Source organism: Mya arenaria, chromosome 15, assembly GCF_026914265.1.
Source record: "Mya arenaria isolate MELC-2E11 chromosome 15, ASM2691426v1".
NCBI classification, from domain to species: domain Eukaryota; kingdom Metazoa; phylum Mollusca; class Bivalvia; order Myida; family Myidae; genus Mya; species Mya arenaria.
In genome coordinates, this window is record NC_069136.1 from 50,239,315 (window position 1) to 50,266,256 (window position 26,942).

General features: G+C 32.9%; 1 protein-coding gene and 1 long non-coding RNA gene across 2 annotated transcripts in view; both read left to right on the top strand.

Annotated features, from left to right (window-relative positions):
• LOC128219458 (uncharacterized) overlaps positions 1 to 26,942 on the top strand; it is a 65,341-nt gene that overhangs the window by 17,249 nt on the left and 21,150 nt on the right. The window contains exons 6-8 of the mRNA XM_052927269.1: positions 516 to 629; positions 4,854 to 4,943; positions 7,273 to 7,404. Of these exons, the coding sequence (XP_052783229.1) occupies positions 516 to 629; positions 4,854 to 4,943; positions 7,273 to 7,404 (336 nt within the window). The remainder of the gene's footprint in view (positions 1 to 515; positions 630 to 4,853; positions 4,944 to 7,272; positions 7,405 to 26,942) is intronic.
• Positions 10,855 to 25,446, top strand: LOC128219974 (uncharacterized). The gene is made up of 3 exons (XR_008258694.1): positions 10,855 to 11,165; positions 21,760 to 21,866; positions 22,718 to 25,446. It is a non-coding gene; the product is annotated as an uncharacterized LOC128219974 (long non-coding RNA).

Here is a 26,942-nt window from a genome sequence, read left to right on the forward strand (position 1 = left end):
AATTCAGCCGTGCTGGAAAACTCAATATTGCATCCCCCCATGCCAGATGAGTCACGCGCTGTGACGCAATAGTTTTCATTTCTTTTATTTTACATTTAATGTAACTATATTTATGAGATTTCAATAGATGAGTTCCATAACTATTAACTTTACAAAAACACACCTACAAAACAAAACAAAATAATCCTTGAAAGACGTGATACTGAAGGAACTTATTGACGTATGCAGTGAATAAATATTAATGCAAGATATGACGGCAAGCCTCGTTACCTGGTAACGCAGGTGCCCTCGGGTCGGATTTTTCGATCCGGAACGAAAACGCATAACAGATATTATAAATACATTTTTTTTCTGTATGGGCACCACTCTCACTTCTTAAACAAGGATTACATGATAAACACCGTATGCTTTAAATTAGGTGTGCATGTAATTAATTGTGATGTGAAATATTGAATATTTAATAATAAAAAAGTATATGATATTTTGGATCATTCGTGGTATATCGTACCTTACAGGCAATAGCACCTATCCACCTTGGACGTATGCATATGTGGAGAAGATGAACCAGACTGTTTACGTCAGATTTGAAGGTGATTCGAAAAGAAAGAGGAAAAGCTTGTGCGCAGGAGGTAAATACAAATAGAGCATGCAACTCATTTTTAAATACTAAATGTTGGGTGATGTGTGAGGTTGAGCTTTCATAACCAGTTAAAATTCCCAGTTAGTTCTTACTTGTTGTTTACTGTCCGTGCCAAGTCGTTTACCCCCAACATTTATAAATGGCAATATTTTGATACGTTGTGCAAGGCGTAAAAATAATTTGCTTCTTTCCACTGACCCGACCGACCCTTTATTTTACTCCCGATCCTACACTTTTTGCCGTAAAGTGGAGTTTATTTCGTTTCCTAGAAAACTGTGCATTTATCGGATTAAAAATGTTAATATTCGAACACTTCATATTTATAATATTGTACAATAGTGATTTACCCTATCATAGGTAAGTTTGGTACAGAATCTCAGAATCTAAACAATAAGTATTGCCTACCTATCTACCCTATGTTTTAGAAATTTTAGTTAAAATCAAATAATGTATGTTTGTTATCTTGTAGTTTTGTTACTCTTGTGTTATGCTTGTTCGGCTTTTATTCCTATACATTCAGGATCCTGAATAACTGTTAGTCTAGTCTCTTGCTCTAGTTTCTATTATTTGCTTTAAATATATAGGGCTTCATTAAATTCTAAATTGAGGAAATAAATGAAACGTAGTATTGTTTATACTGTCATAAATGCAGAACACGTATGTGCAATGACGCAACTTTCAAACAAACAAAATCTTATGTACAAAAAAACAATGTCTTCATATTACCTTGTAGATGTGTGCTTTAACTTAATACATTCTATATCTACGTCCGAACCAAATAGGTGTCATTGTATCTACAGTACCGATTCCTTTCAATGTCATGTTTTTTTCAAGAATATTGTATCTAAAAATCGTCCGTCGTTATTCATGTTTATAACCTTCTACTTCGATTAAAATTTAACCTGCAGGAACATTTTGAAATTTAAAAACAAATTAGTGGAAATGTGAAAGCATCGAAAGGTAAGGTAATTTAGCAGAAATGTAAATCAAATGCATCTGTACGTATCGATTTCTACAATAAGTATATTTTCTGTAATTCACTAAATTTTCGCACCATATGATTTGATCAAATATAAAATATAGAATTTTAAGTATCTTAGCTGTGAATAAAATAATATGCAATTAGTTTGAAGGTTTGAATATGTGATTCCTACAACAACAAAGAAAATAACGACCAATACGTGTGCCATGGTTTTACATTGCAAAAAGCATGATTTAAATCTATGTATGCTGTTTCATAATTTACTGATCACGGATACGAGCATCGAAAACAAAACCTAGATCAAAACTGTAAGGATGTTATTATTAGGAAATAATAGCTTTTTGGATAATTTAAATATTATATGCCGGGTCACAACAAATATTAAACAAATACAGTATGACATTTAGCATTCGTACTGCATTGGAGCATTCACACTTCCCTATAACTTACTAAAAACTAAAGTCAGGTTTTGGTTTGGAAAAACTCGAAATGTTTTCAACTGTTAAAGGTATCAAATGTTATGACTTGGGGCACATTTTACACATTTTTACCGTGCATGCTATTGAATAATGTTATTTCAAAGCAAATAAGCATTTATTTATTATATCTCTCTCTTTTCGCTCATAAAATTCCCCCAAAAAATCCATGATATCGATTTGGTGACCTTAAGTAGCTGTATAGTTTTATTATACGGTGTAGCCAAGCAGTAAATCAAAAGTATGACAAGCGCTCCCATTGATTTTACATTTTTAAGATATTTGTTACCACTTTAATTCCTGTTAAAGTTCTTAGCAGTTTACTTATTTATTGCCTTTCTCTCTTTATTTTTCCACAATTGCTGGGTGTGAAACAATGCTGCATTCCATAATTCATGTACTAAATAATATAGCAGGCTATACTTTCCAAGTAATATGTATGTAGATATATAACTAATAACTTCACCTGAATATTTCAATGATTGATAAAGTCTTGAAATGATCATAAGTTATAGCCTTTTACAAGTATCCATCCGGTATATTTGAATGAAAAATAAAAGAGTGTTTTTTTCTATCAGAATATGTCTCTAAGAAGTAAATTCTTAAACTGAAAAAGTAACTAACGTATATGTTTATAGACGACGTAACGATTGCTGAGGCTTAAAGGCATAACTTTTCATACAATATTTTATTTTCAAGGCTTACTTCACATCTCTGGTGTCTGTTGCTTTAACTTTAAAAAAAGGAATCATATACATATATAATGTTAATATAAAGCTATGTTGATGCTTGTGGAGTCTGTCTATTGCCGATTCAATGTGTGTTTCACGTTTAGGGGGATCTCTTGGATAACTAGCATTGCCCCTCTGAACAGGTCATTTGCATTAAAGTTTTGACCCATTAGCGTATCCCTGTTGTTTAAATTAAATAAAATATAACAATGCTGTGCGATGTTTCACCTTTAGAACTACACGAGCATGCCTATACGTTTCGAAATTGTAAGATTATTTTGAAGAATTCAAATAAACGCACTCATGAACAGACTGCATGTGTATGTTCGCTATTTTGATGATTTTAACTATGAAGTGTTGAGGACTTGAGGGTAACTTGTGGGTTAAAATGTTGCTGTGAAAGTGGTTTCAATATTGTGAATTTCACCACAGCAGTGATGAAATGTAAGTTTTGGAAAAATCATTAAGGTTTTGATTGGCTGTTGTTGTTTTTTAAACTTTCTGTTTTATGGGTTGATAATACTAAAAATAAGACGGCATTTTACATCCAGAAACTACAATTATGGGGCAATATGATGACTTGGCAAAACTATCTTAATAAATAATGCATCCTGTTTGGGAATCAGAATCGAGGTACTGCATAAGCTTAAAGCTTTCTAACATATCAACGTACCATAACACATTTGTCTTATATCTTTTTTGTTTATATGTCTATTCCAGATTGTGTGCTTGTTGATGCATTATATTTGTACATTCTTATTTGTTCAATTTATTTAGGTGAATACTGCTAAGAGCAAAAGTAGTTTTAAAGATTTTTTTAACGAATATTTTCTTCGCTTCAATTGTGTTTTTATAATAACGCTCGTAGCCATCCAAAACAACTATTGGTGTATTGGAATTCTAGCTGTGTGGCAATTGTATGGTCAGATGTTTGAGATAAATATTCTGATTACACTTATCTTGAAGTTCAATTATTCAAACAGTTCTCAAAATATGTTGAAACGCGGATGAAATATTCATGTAATTCTTGATCCACCGTTGTATCTTATTATTACATGTATGCTTATAACAATAGTTGAAATCGCCTTCCAATGATATGCTTGGGACAGAGTGCTTGTTAAAGCTAATTAGAATTAAGTTAAAGTTTCATTTCTTATTTTTTAGCAAAAGTACGCCTAATGTCGTATTCAAGTCAACGTTAATAACCCCGCCAGAGCATGCACAACACTAAACAATTCATTGCCGTTTAAATAATCGGGTCAAACTATAGTTAAACATGTATATAGTGTGTATAACGCACCTACTTAAAACCGATAACTTTACTTCCGTTGATTTACCAGCTACCCAATTATTAAGGTACCTTAAGAATACGCTCAAGTTACATTTACGGTAAAAATGTATAAAGCAAACTCTCGTTATCTTATTTTACAAAGGTTTCCCTAAACATTACTTATGTGCGACACAACAGTGATTAAACACAATTGATATGTTTTGTGCAAAAAAAAAGTTTTTATCTAGAAATGTCTTATTCTCATTTCAACTTGTAAATGAGACTTTAAATGTTTGCAAAGGTACCTCAGCTATCCTGATAGAAAAAAGAAGCGACTAACATTTGTTTAACCATGTATGCTAAAATAACTTGTATTTTGTACAGGATGGATCAATAGAAACCGTTACCTCCATTCAACTCAGCTTAATATTATTTTATTATATCAAAGTTTACATTTAAGTACAAGCATGTCAAAATATGAAAAATATGACACAGTTTAAATAGGTGGATTAGTGCCTACGAAAGTTTGAGACAGTAACATACAATAAACACTATGATATATTTTTAAAGCATCCTTTCTAAACCGATCTGTGGTAACAAAATTGATAAGTAGTAACTTTACAATTGAAACCACAGGAAGAAGCCCAATAGCCTAATATTTAACCTACATCCTGTTCAAGAGCATAAGGATCCACGCACGATTTTTTTACACAGTATGTGATTTAACAGTAATGTTTCTTTTGATAACTTTCAGATGACACATCTGCAGGACCCCCGACAACGCCACGAGAGACACAGCCAACTTATTCGAAATCAACCACGACACTTGCCAAAACTATAACAGGTGATTACCTTAAGATTTTAAATATTAAGTTTGAACAAATTAAGTTACCAACATGTTCAAAACGTTTGATACAAATTTAAGAGTAAATATCACGTTTAGCTCTTCAAATAAGATGGAACATGAAATACTTCATTAAATTTATGTGTTATATTTTACTTTCCGGTGGGTTGTAGAAACTTACATGTGAAATACAATTGATAGTTCACTGTTTCAAACAGTGAAGATATCGATTTGATATTGTTTAATGTTTTGTCATGTTAGCATTCTCACGTACAAATCAATTTAAGCGCAGATTGGGATGGGACACAATTTTAACGATGCCATTTCTGAAATGAGCTAATGTCCACATATAATTTGGCGCGATTTCTGAAAAACTAAAATTTAATGACAATTTGTATCCTTTTGAAGCATTTAAGGAAAGAAATATATTTTCGTGAAATATAACTTTTTGTGCTTATTCGGTGAAATATATTGCGATCTTACTCTGAAACAAACTATTATCCTCCATATCAGGATGTAGCGTATGAGTTGCTGGGATATTGGCATTCAAGCAACAAAAATGTGTACAAGTAGTGATACATTTTCTGAAAATAGAAAAAGCGCAATGCTTTATAACATATTTGTAATGCTTAAAAAGAGATGGTTGTATTAGACCAAAAACAAGGTTCAGCATAAGATAAAATCTTACCTGTGATTACAAAACTATTTGGTAGTGAGGGGATAAGTTAACTGCAGGAAACGAGCCCAGTAGCCTGACATTTAACCAAGATACAGCTTAGAGGAACAAGGATACAGGCCAAGTTTTCTAAAATGGTTTATATTGGATGTTTTATCAGCTGAATTTCTCCCTGTATTACTAGAAATTCTGATTAACAGCGGTGAAATGGTCGAAAGCGCTTTCTCTTATTGCATGTTTTTTTAAATTGTGACGGGGTAAATTATCATTGTGCGCTGCTCGGTAATTTACTTGAAGTTAATTTGAAATTAACGTAGGAAACCCAATGGTCTGTTGCGATTAACAATAACTCTACAAAATTGCACGTACATACTACGTCACAATTGTGTATAAAAACAACTTACCTCTGAAATTTACCTATAATCAATAAAGGACATATTGGTGACGTTCGCCTTTCTTTCAACCCGCAGGTTACAATAGCGTCCTTAGATACAAACATTTTGAACGGATGTCTGCAAAAGAATATGTGGCTAGTTTGTATTTGTATCTAAGATCGGACGCTAAGGAAATAAAATTCAACAGTGTTGACTTAATGTTTGAATGGTCGTCGTACTAGTCCGGAATGATTTATCTTTACGGTGGCACAAAATGTATTACCTTCCTATCATTTAATATGTGAATATGCGAATAATTGTTGACACTATCTTCCGAAAAGTAGCACAGAAATGACTTCCCTATGGCCTTTCAACTGCTTAACCCGATGGACTCATGTATTCGCTAAATTATTCAGTGCGCACCGGGTACCAAATATTCAAATATTCCGCTTGTAAGTAAACAATACATTCCGTTGGTACACGGCACACGCTAAATAATTCACAAATTGACGCAACCAAAACAGTCGGAAAAATATGCGGAATTCATTTATGTGCTATTTTTCGCGATCATGGTGAAACTACTGATTTATTTATATTGACGGTTTAAATGAAAATAAGTTGATAATTATTGTGTCTTTATGAAGATAAAATATTTCTGGTTAAGTTTAAATACCAATAAATTGTGTTTTTGCGAAAAATTCAGTGTTCAAACAATGAGCTATGCTTCTTTGAATGGCTTGTTTCTTTAACTTGTAGGATTTATATCTACTAGTATCATAAATTCCTTTTATATTGCATAATGAATTCATATATGTTGTTGAAATGATAAAAAATTATTTCAATCATGGTAACAAACCATTTATAACCAATATTTACATGCTTTAATTATAGCAGAGCCGTGTGTCAAATACATATCGGGACTTAACAACGATTTACTTTAGTAGACAAAACGATTTGTTTAAAAAACACTTAATTGTGTTCTTATACAATTGTGTTCAGCTTCAATGTGTAAACCCGATCATATACTAATATATTTTATACTGATTCGATTTGTTTTGGCTAATTGATGAAAATATCTTAACATCATATTTCTTTAATTGTCTTTCGATAAAGTAAATATATTTGAAGTATTATGTAGAAAACACTGTCGAGCCGCATTTAAGACAGATATATTTTTCAAATGTGCTTACTTACAAAAGCTAATATTGTATTTATACAACACATATCGGGACAACTATTCTGGAAATAACGATTTTTTTTATTTGCGGCATATTTACAGAACCATTGTCGTCAACCACTTATGGCAATACAGCATACACACATCCAACCCGAGTGTCAACATTGAATACAACGCCAATATCGCATCCGGTACCTGAAGGAACACCAGCGTCTTTAGACAGAGACAAAGGAGGTATATTAATTGGCAACTGTATTCATGGAGCAATTTCGATATTTCAAATTTAATTGGAAAGTAGTGATTTGAAGTAGTATTGAGAAAGGCTATCGATTTCAAAGGTACGTTATAACTAAATCCCGAATTACAATGATTAGTCCAGGATGCCCTCTCTATATTTAAGCTTCAGCATGCTACTGTAGATTGATATTTTGTTTATGTCTGGGTGATGCACATAATGTATAGTTTTAGTACTTTAAATCTAATCCAATAGATGCACTCGAAGACAAACAAAACATAAATATCTCAGAGAATAAAAATCAATATTGTATGCAAAAAGTAAGTTATATACATTGACCGACATGACGTCGTATCTTTTATTGCATACATCTTGATGAAGGCCAAGATTACTAAGACCGTGTTAGAAAACATGTTGTTATGTTAAATTTGGATTAAACTGATATATTTTACAAAGATTGTGATAATATAAATCACTCTCGTTGGAACGATTTTACACAAGAGTGTGCTATTGAGATTAGGGGAAAACCAGAGTACCCGGAGGAAACTCACTCGTCCGGCTTGATGACCACAAACCAAACATGCGCCCTTGGTTGGTATTCAATATTTAACTTAATCTTTTGGTCTTGCATAATTAATATTTATGCGAACAGCTACAGAAACAAGCTCAGTACAAAAAAGTTAAAACATAATCCCAATTTAATGGCACTGGGTTAACGCCAAAGACATATAACATGAAATCACAAACAAAAAACATGGAAGAACAGCACAAAACTTCACAAGCAGCACAGTGCATACATACTATATATATAAAAAAATAGGTATGTTTATCAAGGATTGTTAGGTACCGCCTTGGAACGGTCAGTAAAAGGTAAATTTCCTGGGCCCCGTTTTACTAACAGTTCGTATGTTGTGCGTAAGTTATTACGTACATTTTCAACTTACGTAAATAATACAAATTGCGTACGTGCGTTTTACTAAAATTTCGTAAGTGTAAATATTTGCGTAGGAATAAATAATGCGTAACTCTCCGATTGGAGCTAGAAAACTCTAATGGCGCGCACCTGTCAAAAAGATAAACAATGGCGACGCCGCAAAAGTTAAAAAGGAAAGAGAATTGGTCCAGAGAAGAGCATGAAGTGCTGAGGAATTCATTCCTTGATGAAAGCCATGCCATTGAAAGCAAGTCCAACCACTACTCATGTCGATGAAGAAAAATCGTGGAAGAGGAATGAAGAGCAGTGGGGTAATTTTTTTAAAATACTGTTTTGGTATTTTGACTATGACGGATGACGACAATAATCAGATACTATCCCAGTAAACATGACCATATCGGGCCGATGTCGCTGAATATCGGCATATCGGCCAGTGTTTTCCGCTATCGGCCCGACATCGGGCCGATATGGGCATATTGACAGGAACATTGTATGCGTAATGATTCTATACGGTTAGTATTTGAATGTTTAAAAAAAAAATACAATAGCTTTTATTTTTATGGACAAAAAAGTCATATAAATATGCCAATATCGGGCCGATATTGGCCCGATGTATACGTAGTATTGCTTCAAGGGAGAGCAATGCATTTGTTGCAACTTTCACTAGCAGTTCATTCCCATTGCGATCAATAAATATTTCAATTCATTATCATTAAATAATAAAACCAATTTAAGTTTATAAGGTTATTTTTAATTAATTCTGTAATTAAAAGATTCAGTTCATGTTTATTTGATTATTATATACGGAATTATTCACTTTAATATTCACTGCGGTATTTGTGCCATTTCAAAGAGAAGTTAAAAGTGAAATCATATTTAACAGCATCCGGTATAAGTTTGCAAATCCGGTTTACTTGCAAACTTAGTTTTTTTTATTATCTTAGATATCAACTTCAAAAGTGACACATAGAAAGTTTGCCCATTAAATAAGAAATATTTTAAGTAAAATTAAAAAAAAAAGTTTTAAGAAATATGAAAATTTTAATCCAAAATTGATTTCTCCCGCTGGCCACCAATTGGATTTTAGGTCCCCCGCGGGGTTTTGGCAAACTCCAATTGGAGAAATTTCCATATGAGCCGAAACGGGGGAAAAAATCAGCAATTTGAAAAAAATCAAATATTACAATTTGGAACAGAAAATTACATTTCTATGTATGTCTGTAGTACTAGATTCAAAAACATAATTAAAATCTAATAAATAATAAAAAATTATGGTTTTGTAAAAACGGCTCTCCAATTGGGGAAAATTCCAATTGGAGAATTCCACAGTCAATTTCTATTGATAAAAGCCACCAATTGGAGATCAAAGAAGTTGGTGATCACAAAAGTTGGAGGAATCGCCAGTTGGAGACTTCCACCGTATAACATCTGCTGGGGAGAAATAAAGTTGGGATATATACATGTCATGATTTTATTGCTCAATAATTTAATATTGTAGATTATTCAAGAAAATAACATTGCACGATGTTACCTGATTTCGAGTATTACATCGGTGTTTTCACTTGTGACGTTGTGTGCAATCTAAAACAGTGATCTTATATACAACTGCGTCAGATTTGCGAATTATTTATCCTTTTCTGAAGCCTTGTGGTCCTAGATGCTCGAAAATATTAAATACTTTTAAAAAGAATAACTTACGAATTTTCAATTCCTGGTGGGCTCAATTTGTGTCTTTCATTTAATCGAATAGGTTAGAGAACACCATCTTATATTGTCAGTAGGTACATTAAACTATGTTGACTTAGTGACAAACTTAATTTGATCACTCCAATTTAAAGAAAAAAAACCTTTCGATGTGTATCTTTTATCCTATGCAAAAGTGGCTTCTTTTTATTATTTCGTTTCCATCACTCACGGTATGTTATTTTTCTTGCCATTTGAAATGGTTACATATATGTATGATAGCACTATCACGAACCTATTATAGGATAAACAATTATTTATAAGTCAGTGATATTATTTATAAATGTTCTATAATTTTGTGTATTTACATAATACTTCGTAAAAAATAAGCTCAACAATCATTCTTTGTTTCAGAATTCATCCATTTCAAATGATTCTTTGAAAAGGAGCAATTTTCTCGGTTCACTTATTGTCAGTGTTTAGGAGCTGTAGCTAAAAGCAGTGACGATATTAATTTACACTCTTAAATTGTGCTCAGTTACATTGAACACCTGCCGTAACTGAATGATAGCTTTACATTGATAAATAAGAAGTAAATATATCCAAATACTATTGCAAGTTGTTTTTTTTTGCAAAAGTGTATAGCCCTTCACGCAATTCATGATAGTTTAAAAACTCATGTCTTGAATGTCATTATCTTTGATCAAGTATACGTTCTAAGCATTAGGAATGATATTGTTCATATTGTTTCATCCTGCTACCTGTTTGCATGTTTTTGTTCGTTTATCAAATATACGCATGTACTTTGCTTATCATGTCCAAGTGTTTGTGAATGGAGGATAAAGATACTGTAATAATGTTTCAAAGATGAATGCTAGATCGTTAAACACGTTGATTAAATATAAACATATTTTTAAATCACATTTATGAGAGTTAGGCGAAGATTTTGTGATGGATTTTATATTTGCTACTGTACAATAGGGGAGGTTACTGCGTAGGAGACGAACCTTTTCTTAAACCGGTTTAGCATCAAATCAAGTAGGACTTACTCCGGTGACCTCAGACGAATATTCGTGTAAAAAATGGATTGAAATGGACAATCATAAAATTTTGGGCTATGGACTTATTGAAGACAACTGTATGGTAAGTCTAAATGCCGTTTGTTTTCATGATGGTTTAAATGATAAGAATTGTTTGTTATTTTTGATCACGCACAGGTATGCGCCCCCCCCCCCCACATAGTGACATTACTCCGCAAAGCTTTGTCTGCTTTTTCCCCGCAAAATTTCACCGGGAATGGGCGTAATCTAGGTTCCCTTTGGTGCGAGGACATTTTACCATCAGTTCATCCCTGCAGGGAAGGAATTTAAGCGGGGGTTAGTCCACCTAAATGGCCTTCAACGAGTCTTTTGAAGATTTTTAGACTATGGCAGACTCAATACAGGGATACATAATGTAGTTAGTGTCGGTTAGAACCAGCCGCCTGGGTAGCCCAGTTGGTTAGAGCGCCGTGCTAGTGTTCCGGCAGTCGTGAGTTCGAGCCCCACACCGGGCGCACTTTTCCTCCCAGGTTTACTTTAATAACAAATGTCAAAATAATAAAAAAGTATCCCTGATTGCTAATTATTGTAGCTTTATAAAGCCGGGGTTGGCTAGACCGAAAATCCCCACTATTCCCCGGACCTGGGGAGGCGATGGTTACAATTGACTGGTGCAATAGTTAGCAATAGACTTGGCGTCAATTGAATTTAGTTTGAAGGTTAAACAATAACACTTTTTTACCTTTTTTTCAAAAAATTGATTGCAGACATAGAAACAGTGATTCGTCACAATCGTGAGCTTATGCAGACATAGAGACAGTGATTCGTCACAATCATGAGCTTATTTGTTTGTCATACTGTACCAAATTATTTGGGGATATTGTTAGCACATGTTTTAATAATACCATTTTACCTCAGGACAATTTTTCAATAAGAACTCAGTCAAGTACGAAATATTTCCATTTTGGAAGAATGCTGTAGATCTTTTACATTTGAAGATTTGGAAATTATTATTGGTTATTCTTTAAAAAGTGTCAAAATTTGAGTAGATCTATGGTAATGCAATTAGTAGCTCAAAATTTTAATCCTTCAATTGTTATTTTAAAAACTGTTTTACTTAATGATAAAGGAAATTTATTCATTTTATTAAACAGATGTGCACAGGAAGGTATGCAATGCTAATTTTGTTAATATTATCCAAATTGAAAACTTATGGCTAAGGCCTAAAAAAACAATTGTTAAGACCGTCTCCGTGGCCTAGTGGATAAGCGTCCGCCTACGGAGCGGGAGGTCGTGGGTTCGATCCCTGGCCGCGTCATACCAAAAGACGTTAAAAGTTGGTACAAGTAGCTCCCTTGCCTGGCGCTTGGCATTTAAAGGGTAGTGCTTGGAAAATTGGTGTACTCAGTACTGGTTTAACCCAGGAAAGTTGTACCCCGTGTATCGGTGCTTTACACCGAGCACGTAAAAGAACCAAGGGGTCTCTTCGAAAAAGAGCTAGGGTCTCGCACCCGGACTTCCTTGTATCCCACCACTGTCTCTTCAGCGTGCTGTCCCTTCAGCAAAAACAAAGGACCCCGTTGGAAATAAGTGCTTGCACTTTCACGGGTTATCCTTGATCGCAAGGTCTAAAGAAATACACATACACAGGGTTACATCCTTTTCAAAAATAGGTAGGGTAGGTAGGCTTTTTTTTATTTTATTTTTTTATTAGACTTTATATAAGAATGTCATTTTCATCAATGGAGAATGGTGTTCAAGTCATCGTCTATATTAGCATTTAAGGTTTTAAACTACATATTGAAAAGCACCCAAAAAAAAAAAGAAAAAAAATTTTTTTTTTTTTTTTTTTTTTTAGTTTTTCATTTTTTTTTTCAAACTGACTATAAAAACGATAGGGTCGGCGCCTATTCCGTAGGTAGGGTCGGGTAACCCAAACCAAATGTATTTTTTTTTTTTAGGCCTAAGTATCTGTAGATGTTGATATATATTATATATACAATTGACTGTTTTTATTGCTTATTAGTGTTGGGAATCGGACTGAAATATTACTATAGATAATCGGTTTATGAAAACAATCAATGATCGATTATTAATCGCTTTAATCATTATTTAACTATCTTTGGTCATCATATATAAGGCATATAGATAAACTACATGAACCAGTTTAAGAAAAAATGTTCCCTTACAATATTATTTGTACATTTATTTGTATAAATTACATTATTTATTCAGAACGCAACTATAATTGAGACCGCAGGCTCTAAATATTGTGTACGGTATTGAATACATGTGTAAAGTAAACACAAAGAAAAATATCAAATTCGTTTTGATAATCAGTCAGTAACAAGTAAAACAAGCAGTTGAATATTCTGTATGTTTTACAAGAACATTTTCTTTCAGAAAACTGAGAAAACTAAATTCTTAGATGGTATAAGAAGTAAACAATAACATTTTAAAACCACAAGTGTGATGTTGAGAACCAATCCTTTTGAAGTTAAATTACAAAGAAAATTTGTAATAAGGTACTGTAGTGAGCTACTGACATGATAATATGATTAGACAACACAACATAGTACCACATGAACATTTCAACATTAACATGTATTGACCAGAAACAAAATATATTTTCAAGACAATCTTTTAACTGGTAGTCGGTAGTGGTTACGTCTCTTGTTTCTATAATCGATTGTTCAAATTTCACTATCGATTGTCGCCTTTCCGATCAATTGTCGATTATAACTGATCATCGGCACAACACTATTGCTTATACTTCAGTGTTTTGAGATTTCATTAAGTTTCAAGTAATATGTTTCATATACTATATCAATATAATTTCCATGTTTTTTTTTAATAATGATATAGATAGACTATACTAATTAGTGGTGTTCTGATGATCAATTATAATGAAAAAATAACTGGTATGTTCCTGAAATCAGTTTTTCTTTTTTCAATTTTGTTCAGTTGTAATCATTAACAATATGGCTAAAGCAACAACAACATTAATAGTGTGTTTTTTTGGTGAAATTTACTGCCTTACTGCCTTCTTCCCTAGTGAAAACTTGTCCATTTTTCATCATATTTTATGTTTTCCAAATTTGATAAGTGGAGATTTCATAACATTAATGAATAAAAAATCTTGACAACACTTACTATAAATCAACAAAATATTATATGCATAAAAATCTTTAAAACATGTAGTATATCGAATTAGCACAAGCCCACAACCCTGCACTGGTGAAAATTATGTCATCCGGGCTTGTTCTAATTCTGAATTTAATATATCCAGTCTGTACGAAAGTTCGTCGGACCTCGGCTCCCGCCGGTAATAAATGACGAGGTCCGACAATCGCAGCTATTTTGCAGGCCCGCTTGTCCGGCAATAATTTGTGGGGCAAAATGATTAAATAAATACTGTGTTAATCGTGTATCATGTGAATTTTATTAACTAACCTATGTTTACTTGATCAAACCAACTTAATCAGGGCGTTTATCGACCCGAGCTCCCCGGGTTTTGACGCACAGAAATCGTAAATGACCCGAAAATGATGCATCATAAATGTGTATTATTAATCATTTAATAGGAGCCGCAAGGCATGATCTAAATGCCTTTTAAATCAATTAAAGTCAAGAGCAATTAACACCCGAAGTGACAACTGATTATCGATCTGGAATCTGAACGGTTTCCATGTCAATTAGCAGCACTCAAACTCAATGACGTGTTAACTCCGCCCATTATGCAAATTAACGGATACCTTTCCGGAAGAAAAAAAAATGCTGGCGAGTTTCTTTGGTAATAAATGTTCCTTACCGCTACAAACGGCCCTTTTCGCTTATAACATCTCTTTTCGAAATTTAGAGCAGCGCCTTGACTGGTTTTAAATTTTCCGATAATCGGAATCATTATCTTACGATTCGGCATATTTGTTTATTCAACATTTACACGATTCTGAACCATGACCTGTGACGTCAGGCTCGTGATCAATTAAATATAGTTGTATTATTGGTAGTTAATTATAACTTGCAGAATTGTTTCCACGAGGAAAACGAGACAGGAATGCCCACAAACCTGCGCAGTCAACGTTTTTTTTACATCTTTGATACCAAGGACCTTATTTCGCGATTTTCCAAAATTCTTAAAATAGTAAAATAGTGTTGTTTTTTTAGTGCATTGTATTTATCGACGTTAATACTTCATGGAAATAAATTTATAGCAAATAAACAAGCAACAGATATGAAAATAAATGACCCTACATTACAAGTACTTAAAATTAAGTATCTATGAAGCTATCGATCGTGGATCTCGGTATGTATGAAGCTATGGATAGATAAGTAAAATTGCGTATCTATGAAGTGAAGGGTTAATTAATTAAATACTCCCAAAATGCCCCAGAATGCAGGAAATGAAGCGCTGAATTTCAAAATTTTCCGGGTGGGGGGGGGGGGATGCCCACGGATCCCCTAGCTGGCCACCTACTTTTCTGTTTCAGTCGCTTCAACAAAAACTTATTGACAACCCTGCAAATGGTCTAAAAAGCACGGGAAACAGGTGCACGCTTACCTTCTGTCAATCTTAATTAAAGTGAAAGAAGAACGCGTAAAACGTTTTCAGTGTACAATAAAGTTCTGTAATATTATAGATTTATTATTGTTTTATTGTTATGCCATTTATTAAAATGGCACCCTGCTGTACTTTTCCACCCTTCTGTGCCCTTTTGTTTGACAGAGCAAAATTTCAGAAATTAAAGTATACAAAATATACCTAATTTTGACACTAATTAAAGTAAAAATAACAGCTTAAGTGTTCATAGCAAACTTATGATTACTGTAGTATTGAAAGTAGTTACTACACATGCACATTAAGAATTGAGCAATGACCCTTGCAGTTATACCCCATTAGGGCTCATTCAATGCGCATCAAAAGTGCCCTTTAATAGCCTAGCACCCTACCCTTTTCAAATACTGACTGGAGCACGGATATACTATTGTAAGTAATATTGATAATATTATTTTTTTCTCTTACTTGAGATTTTTCTAGAATGAAAAGTGGATTAATACAGCTGATCCTAATAAAACACTGGATTTGTTTGTTGTTTTTTATTTCAGTTTTGGACGTATGGATAATCATGTACCTTGCAATGCCATCTTCTGACAGATGAGAACTATAATTTATGAAGAAAGACCAAATATTTGTAAAAACAGTGAAGAACAATGACACTTGAAGATCTGATATTGACTCTTGAAAATCAGATCTCAAGAGTCATTGACTTGGATTTTAGACCCTGTTGGAAGCTCTGATTTTCACTAAGATATACATAAAAATTTTGGTCCTGCAAAAACTGGTCCGGTCCTGCAATGTAGACTGTATTGCAGGACCTCGTGTCCTGCAATGTGATAATGACTTTCGTACAGACTGTATATCAGGGCTTGTTAAAAAAAATATGCCAAGCAATAGAGTAATAATTCAGGCTTGTTCATCCCGAAATCTAATTTCGATGATATATTTTGCCATTAAAATCTAAATTAGATATTTAAGACTGATTTTGTATTTTTCCAAATGTCAACTTTTTTTCCCAAATTGTATTGTACAGGTGGTAAAAATAATTCCATAAAATACACTAACTAGATATTTTCAATCCTTTACCTAACATAAGTAGAGTAAAGGATGATGAGTTTTTGTACAAGAATAAAATTACAAGTACGGTACCAGGTATTGTCAAAAAACATTTCTTCTATTAATAAACAGCAACGTGAGTGGAACCGATTACCAATAGTCAAACCAGTGTGTGTATACCACGTGATAAATTACGTCATATATGCTACATCGGAAGGCAACATTTTGCTTAAAATGAACACTTAAATTAAAGATACCTTTTCTTTTACACCACCACAGTGTTCTGCCAAGGACGCGCCCTTGCGCCATTGGCGCAGAAAAAAATACGGGATGGCGCAAAGAAATACCTGTAGATGGGCCAATCGGCGCGCCCGTTCTTGGAAAAGCTGTTTTGACTTAATAGAATTTTCGAAAAGCCGTTTTGACTTAATCGATATCTTTTTTAGAAGTTTTACAGCACAGCGTTCATTCGATAAAACAACAATTTTCATTGGTCCGATACGTGTAACTATCCAATCGCGAGGGGTAGTGTATTTGTTTTACTAAATTGTAAATTATTATGGTTTCTTCTGAAGAAACATGATAAAGATACATTCCCAAACCTACTGACCCTTGCTGAACTATCTTTGTCTGCACCAGTACACACAGCAGACTGTGAAAGGGGTTTAAGTGCCCAAAACTTAGTAAAAACCTCACAGAGGAATAGGCTATCACCAGAGGTTGTGGATGACCTGCTTGTCATAAAATTAGAGGGGGAGATATTTTAACAAATTCAATTTCAATGAGGCCTTGGTGCATTGGAGGAATGCAAAACAGAGGAACATGTTCCTGGGTGCGGAGGGTTATAAAGCATAACAACACATTGACATGTGAAACTGATTATTCACATATAACATTGTGTCTCATTTGTGGTTCTGTCCAATATTTGAGAATACTGATGTCATGTGGATGTAACACCATGTATATAATTGGTAAATAAAACACTTTCATTTACAAGTTTTCATTTTTCCCCTGGCAAAAGTCATGGCCCTTCACTTTTGAAAATGGCCCCTAATTTTCATGACTGCTGGGCCATTCGGCCCCATCTTTTTCAATCCTTGGCAGAACACTGCCACCATTTTAAATGAAACAAAGGGCAGTCTATGCCGCTTAAAAAGCCCCGCATTTGTTTTATTACCGACATTTGATAAAGTCATTAGTTTCATCAAACACTTTGACAAACCCGTTTTCAAAATCATGTTTTGACAGTGCTCTGTCAGATGGCTGTATTGTGAAAAGGTTTGTCGAAGTGTTTAAAGAAATTAAACTCGCAATCAAACTCTGGTAAATGGCCGAAAGCAAGGCTCCATAGGTGGCGTAGACTGCGCTTTGTTTCATTTAAAATGGTGAAGAAATAGTAAAGTTATCTTTGTTTAAAGTCTTTTTTCAAATCAAAATATTGCCTTCTGACGTAGCATTTATGATGCAATTTATCACGTGGTATACACACACTGCAAACAGGAACTGATTCCCAACACTTTAGTTCTTTAAGCATTCTGTTCAACTCTCCAAACTTGCCCCAGGGTCTGAAGTAAAAAAAAAAAATGACCTAATAAATATTCTGCTTTGTGGCATGTTATTAAATGCTTGATCAACACATATCCACTGAATATTATATATCTTAAAATATCTGACCTCATCAAATGCAAAAGAATCAGTTACTACAATTCAAAAAAAAGATTTTGGTATTAATTTTCTGTCACATAGCTTAGACTTTAAAATTCTAATTAGCTCTTAAAACATGATTTAACATAAGTCATATATGCACTTGCCACTAGACCATTACAAGTTAAAAGGCCATAAATCACTGATTGTGTAAATCACTGATGGTGCAATCAATTGGAAACAAATGGAAATATTACTAGATTTTGATTGGATGCCTCCATTCAGAGTTTATTATATTGGTCAGGATTTTGATCCAATCAGATCGTTTGTTATACCTAATTTGATGACAAAACAATTTTTACGTGGAGCTAAATTAGTCCCACCCAATCAAGAAAGGAACATTATTTTGAATTTGTGTCATTAAGAAACAAAACTACCATCCATATTTCTGTATATTTTCTAAGCATTCTCGTTCAATTAGAATGTCAAGTCTCATCTTTGATCCCATTTCTAAATGTAAATAAAATCTTGTATTGCTGTTAGCATTTTTTATTACATCATCATATCATTTTATGTTTAAATAATTGCTTTGCTTATTTATTAGACTAGTTAATAGAAACAGACAGTGTTTCTGTAATGAATATGGAATTCTTTATAATTGGAGATTTTGTAAATGGAAATTTAAGGGGTTTGCTTTAAGAATGAAGGCAATGAAAAATAATAGATTTTACATAAAAAAGTTGTTAAAATTCAAATCTAAATCATACTCTTTACCTGAAAAAGATTTTTTTTAATTTATTTTTTTTATTCTTGAAGTAGAGATATATATGTCATATTTTCCATTTTAGAATTTTTAAAGAAAGTTGAAGAACTTGAGAAAAAGAAATTTTAGAAAGAAAATTTTCAGTCATATGATTTTAAGTGAATGTATCAGTTAGTCAGAGACCTAATGTTCTGCTTTGCTTTGCAAATGCTTTGTCTTTTTAATTGTAGTACAGTGAAAGTTGTGTTTCTTTTATGAATATAATATATGGTACTCTTTATTATAGGAGATTTTACTTAATCATACCCTTATTGAACAATTTGTTATAATATAAGAGAATGGTTTCTGGAGGAAAAATAATTAAAGTAAAAGATTTTATAGTATCAAAAAGGCTATTGATTGAAAGTATTAATTTAAATCTTTATCAAACCTTTCACTTTGATAATAATTTAAAAATTGAATGATTCTAAAAATATCGAGCTATATGTAATAATTTAAACAAATTTGAAGAGCTTGAGAACCAGAAACTTACAACTTTTAATATTTAGTGTAACATCTTTTCTGTACTAGGTAGTGTCAAGGTTTTTCCTGCAGTCCTACTGTGGGGACATTTAAAAGTGTCTGACAAGTTTATGATATACACAGAATGGTGTCACTGTTTCCCACAAGGATCATAAAAACAATGAAAAGGCCTTTTTCAAAGAACGAACTCATTCAATACATAGGAAAAGCACATATAAATCACAGACCTAGTTTATAGGTCCATGACATAATATATCATTGAAGGCTACTGACCCTGATCAAATTTTGATTAGAAATTTTTCAGTAGCAACTCTCTGACTGTTATCTTTGCCTTCATCTAAAAGCACCAAGTATTGTCATGGTAACTGTCTTTTAAAGATCATTTAAAGTATTAGCAGGCAATAACCACCCTTTAGTTGACTATATTTAATAAATATCAGTAGGAAAATGACCAACTAAGATCTTAATTATACACAGTATTTTAATATTGACAAAATAAATTGGAATGGTTGAAAAAAGCATATCATTAAAATTTGCTGTTGGAATATATTTTGTGGAATAAATAATAGAATTATATAGAGATATATATAGTTAACTTAAATAAATTTTGTTTTTAACTAAATTACATAAAAAAATGAATTGAACTGTTGTTTTTTTCACACAAAAAATATTTGTTCATTCCTGGATCTTTTGATGAAACAAATATGTTTTAGATCACCTGCATCATTGTCATAAAAAACATTAGCCTATTCAGATCACTAAAACTCAAAACATGTTCAAGAAGTGAAAGCCCAAAATTGGCAAACACTGTTATATATCAGTGTGTGCATGTATACCACATTAATATGTGCAGTCACCAATTCTGCAACAGTAGGCAATATTCCTTTGAATGACTTAAAAGTTAAAACAGAAGACAACTTTTATTTTTCTTCACCATTTTGAATTAACTAAAGGACAGACTATACAGCTGCAAAGAGCCCTGTATTTGTTGTCTTACCGGTGTTTATAAGGTGATTACTTTTCTCAAACACTTTAAAGCTGCACTCTCACAGATTTACCATTTTGACAAATCTTTTATTTTTTGTCTTTGAATGAGCCAATTTTTGCCTAAATATCTGCAAAGAAGTGATATAAGACTGCTGACATAAGATCTAAATAAACTAATTTTAATGGCATAAAGCATTACTAACAGTTTAAGAAAAATGCACAAGTATCCATTTTTTAAATTAAAATCGGTGATCTGATTTTTTGTCAGCACTCTTAAATCACTGGTTTCCATTCATTTTTGCATAAATTGGCTCATTCCAAGATATAAAAATAAACTTTTTCAAAACGATTAATCTGTGAGAGTGCAGATTTAATAGACCTGTAAAGACTTGTCATAGTGTGCCAAGAAACTAAACTCTCAATCAAACTTTGATAAAAGATCAAATGCGGGGCTCTGTGTGTGCGGCATAGACTGTGCTAATTTTTATTTAATATGATGAAGAGCTAGTTAAGTTATCTTCATAGGAAGCAAAAAATGTTTCAATACCCTCTATGAATTTTCTTCACCGGATATTGATTCATAAAAAAACTTGCTGTAGGGTGCGGAGCTACTTTTCGCTATATGTCTAAATGGAAAAATCTTCTCCTCAGATCCTGCTGGCCTGTTTTCAAAATAATGTCACAGAAATGTTCCTAAGGTTACCATCTGTCAAATTCCTTTACCATATGTTGATCCATAAAAAATATGGTTTCAGAAGGGGGGGATTAGTGGGTGTGGTAGTGGATCTTCATCAAAAGTGTTCAAATGTCCCTAAAGTGAAAGCCCTGAGTTATTTACACCCTATAAAGTAGTAGTCTTACACATTTATTTGTTCATGTTCTGTCAACAACTATGCCGTGTTATTTCAATTTTTATATAAATTATATTGTATTATGAAATATCATTGATAATATAATTATGTAGTATTTGGAAAAAAAAACTGCATACTGTTATAAATAAAATATATATATATTACCAATACATTATCGATGTTGGCCTGTATTTGTATTTTTCCGAAAGTCAATTTTGTTCCCCAATGTGCAAGGCACAAGCGGTGAAAATAATTCCAATAAAAGTCACTAATTATTATTATTGTAATTGTTATTAATAAACTATTACTGTTTCAGGAGATAAACAGAAACACAGAGGTACTATACATTCTGATGGAAACGACAACAAAAGCATCTCCCATCATTTTGGCGTGGCTCAGATCAAGAGGAGAAATTTAAAAAAGGTAATACATGAGCAACTAAGAACATGCAAGTTGCACTGGTTAGAGTGTAAGACCCATCTCGCTTCATGAGAATTGATAATCATCAATGTATTAAATCAAAAAATTGAAATGTAAGTGTCTTGTCTTTTGCAGTGTTTTTGAAATAGAATTTATTAAAAAAAAAAACTAAATTATTTTTTAATATGATTGTGAATGTGAGATGTTTTCTTCTGATCATTCTCTCTCAAAACCAGAATTATAGCAAACATATTTCAAGTTGTAGATTTTTTTGTTTTACTTGTAAATATAGTTCTGAGGTTGTATTTTAGGCAAAGCCTTTTTATTCTTATTTTGTAAGAATTATGGCCCTTTGTAATTTTTAAACAAATACATTTTTTTATGTTTTTGTAAGCCCATTATAAAGTCAGACCAAAAGTGTCCAGTAAATGTTAAAACAATAACTAATTTAGAATCCTTTCTCAAATCTGGTGAGCAATATATATAGGGCCATCTCTTTGTTTGTATGACAAAAAAACAATAATCAATATTTGAGTTAAATTGACAAATATTGTTGTAAAATGTTTTGTGAAGACATACAATTGGATTACTTTTGGGTTAATAGGATTAAGGTTTCTGCACATAAAAATATTTAGAATAATATTTGGGTCAGTCGGTTCATGTTCAATATTACTGATAGTATAAGTGGAAGCAGTGACTTAAAGTAAATTACCAAACAGTTTATGCTCAATTGCTTTGAGTTAACATACAAGATATGACACTTGGAATACTAGATCTTGGTGGCATAAATAAAAGACCTTGTTTTGTCACATTAACTTGTAATCAAGCACTAACTTCCTCTAAATTTTCTTCAGGTGATGGTTGGGCACACACAAGAAGACATAGATCACAGGCATCTAGCCATATGAGTAGACAGGAGTTTCACACTCTGCCAGACTTACTTCCTCAGACGAGCAGATTTAGGCTTCTCAAGATCACGCACTGCACACTAAGACATAGTCTTTGACTACAACAAGGCCTTAGGGGATGAAAGTACAGAGAGGTCCAATTGAAATCAATTCTGTGCTGCATCATTTCTTCATTCTGGAGGTTGATGGACATGATTTATGGCATCAAATGTGCAGTTTGTCAACTTACTATCAACACAGCAGTCTTGTTCACCAGTGCGCAACTTGAGCTTTTAGCTTTATTGCTTGAAGCCACTGCATAAGAGGAGGGAAGGTGCAGGCTCATCAAAGTCTCAAAGTTGAAACTAGGAAAAAAAGTTTGTCAAGAGTGTGAATATTTGCTTTGAAAACAATTGTTACAATGATTTGGTTTCCTTTGAAACTTGATACATACTATGTTTATGTTGAATGAATTGAGATGCTTAAATAAAGAACCGCTATTCAAATATCAGGAAACTGCATTTTTCATACTAAAGGGTAAATGATGTCGCCATTTCCTGTATGTATTTAAATAAGATACGTTTCCACAATTAATATTTTTAGAAACTATTTTTCAACGTAATGAAATAGATTAAATTTGTACAGCGTTATATGAGCTTAATATGTGTTTTCTGTTTCCTTAAAATTGATGAAAAATTGTCAGAAGGTAATGAGACCAGTATCCATTACTGCAATCATACAATCAAAAATACAGGGACAAGCCCACTGCTCATATAATATAATTAAACCTTGTTTAGGGGCATGAGGCAAACAGAGTTACTTTCAAATGTTAAAGATGCACTCTCACACTTTGGATGTTTTGACCATTTTTTTTCATTTTTAGCTCTACTGGCCAAAGGCCAGAAGAGCTTATGCGATGGTAATGTGTACGTAGTATGTGCGTCTGTAAACAATCCTCGTTAACACGATACAGCCTTCAGTTTTGATTGTAACTTGATGAAACCTGTACAGTATCTACAAATCCATTAGAGCTCGGTTCCTTTCGAAAACCAGCCAGATCCGCCCATGAATGCCAAGATTATGGGCCTTGATAATAAAAAAATAGTGTGTCAGTAAACAATTGCTCGGTAACACGATACAGTCTTCAGTTTTGATTGTATCTTAATGAAACTTGTCCAGTATATCCATTAGAGCTCAGTTCCTTTCAAAAACCTGATCTGCTCATGTTTCCTGGATTATTGGCCTTGAAATTATTAGATGATGGGCCTTGATAGTATAAAAAAATGCTATTTTGTAATAAATGCTTGCGAATATGATACAGTCTTCAGTTTTGAGTATTCAGATACCCATAAGGGGTTGGTTCTTTTCGAAAACAGTGATGTTGACCACACAAACCCAGCCAGTAGAGCATAGGCCCTTTTGGGCCTCTTGTTTGTTTTGGATTGGTACCATCCAATCTTTGCGAAAAATGCATGGAAACCAGTAATATAAGACTACTGACAAAAAATTCAATCGCAGACTTTTCTATTTAAGTTAAAACATTGATGTTTTATGCACTTTTCTTAAACCGTTAGTAACATTAATCTTCGAAGGAAATATGAAATCTGGGATTTGATGTTTTGTCAGCAGTCTTTTACCATTGGTTTGCTGATATTTACGCAAAAATTTGCTCATTCCAAGACAAACCAAAAGTTGTTAAAACGGTATATCTGTGAGAATGCAGCTCTAAATGTTTTGGCAAACATGTTTTTGATTTGGCAGCACAATCTTGAAAATTGCTTGATTGTACTGCTGTATTAGAAATTACAGGGGTAATGGGGGATTTTTTTAGTGTTTTTATTGCTTTTTGTGATTCATACAGTCATACATCATTCCTCAGGGCACAACTTACAAATAGACAGAACAGGAAAATGGTCATTTTAAAAGGTCAAGGACAATGTAAGTTGAACAATCATATTGTTCATGGCTTGTATTTTTGGTATATTTTGTTGCATGTGTGCTATAAAAAAGTTGAAAGTTAAAACTAACTTCATAGTTGAAATGATGGCTTTGAATGGTATTGTCAGTTGAGAAACAGCACTATTAAGAAATATGTTAATGGTACTTTATTATTTTAATCAATTTTAGATATTTGTATTGAAAATTATTATCCTATTTTGTACATGAGACCTTTTAAACAGTTATTTATAATATAACAATGTGTAAATGAAGCTTTAGATCAAAACTTAAAGCTGCACTTTCACAGATTGTCATTTTAGACACTTTAAAAAAATTGTCTCAAAAGCTGATTTGGTTATCATTCCTCTAATTCAGTTATATTAGATAATTCACAATAGAACCAATCAAAAATGTTTGGTAAGACTGCCGAAAAGTTCATTTACATTAAATTGGTCGTAATGCTACTATACCCATAAAACATCATTTTAGCCATAAATATGACAAAATGCAATCTGATCTTATTTCAGTAGTCTTATATCACTTAAAATTGGGTCTATGCACATATTCATAGACCAACAATAAAAGAGTGCCGGTAGTCAAAACGATCAATTAGTGAGATTGCAGCTTTAATTACACCTTTTTAAGACCGCTGTAAAATTCTAATTGTTTGCCTCAATCTTTAAAGCTAGCATACTGTTTAATTTGACAGCCATACTTTTTGTTTAAAAGTGCCATGATATGTTTGTACAATGTGTTTATATAATTCATTAAAGAAGTCAAAACAAATTTGTTTATCATGTAATTTGTTTTCTATTATTTAAATGACCCAGACGAAAATTGGGAACGTCAGTGCTAGTTCTTTTACTGCTAATATCCAATGAAGTTTCTATTGGTGCAGCAGCAAGGAGGTGTTACATTAAGGATGCATCATATAAACCAAATTATACATTCATATGCACAACATACAGGCGTGTAGCCGCCTATACGTGAATACGCTGCTGAAAAAAACATGGTTCTGAAAAAAAAAACCGAAGTAGCAGTATGCGAACTTGACTACATGATCCAAAAACTGGTTATTTTCCAGTACAAAATAATGCACATCGAAACGCACAGAATACACTAGATTGCACCATGGTTTTCAAAATTTTCTGAGAGGGCATGCCCCCGAACTCCCCAGCACATTTATGAATCCACATAAATAGAGGGGTAGCTACGCCCCTGACATTATTGAAACCACAGTGTGGCTAAACAACACTTGTATGTTTATCCTACGCAGTGATCTCCCATGGAAAATGCAATCGTCAAAGAATCTAAAGGGGATGTTTATATGGACTAGATTTGAAATACAAGTGTTTAAAAAAGTTGAGTTCACTCACGAAGAGAATCAACCATACTCCTCACTTGTTGGAGTAAGATGAAAAGTCCACTTACCGCGGGAAAGAAAGTACATTGAAAATATTCATTTGATTCAATTGACTTTATCTTTTTATAAATATGTTGCAATACATAAAATACGTTATTTTTTATAATTGTTTACCCATGTTGAATTTTATTTGGCAAATTTATATATTAAGAAACTCAGTTTTTTAGTGTGAATGGTTTGGACCGGCTTCCTCAGCCGCTAAAGGGGGTATGTTTATGACATACTTTTTTAAATCTTTCGAACTTGAGTTTTTGAGTGAATTTAAGCGAAGCGTACAGGGTTTTGAAAATGCATCTTTTACTTAGATTTTATAGATTGTTATTACGAAATAAAGTATTGTGAATCAAACTAAGTGTTAAAGCTAAGCTATTGATGGCTGGAACGCTAAATGTTGATATGTGCTAAAATATATAGTCTTTGAAGTCCAAAATTTTGAAATGCATTACAAACACGATTCAACAAAAGGCTGTTGCACAATCAGTTGATTGACATAATCTTCGAGTATGTGTTATCTGCACCGGCATGGGCTTGCTCCCATCTTTTTTAAAAATGCAATTGAAGTATAAAAGAAAATCAACCTGGTTACTATTATTTCTGCAAATTCAATACCAAGGAGTAAAATAAATATAAGTATTCAGATGCATTACGAGAAAAAAATATGTCTGGTGTCAAAACATGAGAGAGTCTCTTTAAACAGAAAAGTTTTGGCAGATACTCAGTCAGTCAGATGATCATAATTGTATAAATAATAGCTTTTAAACGTTGTCATTCCTGTTCATCAGAGGTCGGATGATAAATATAATGCATAGCATCATCGCACTGGAGTACGAG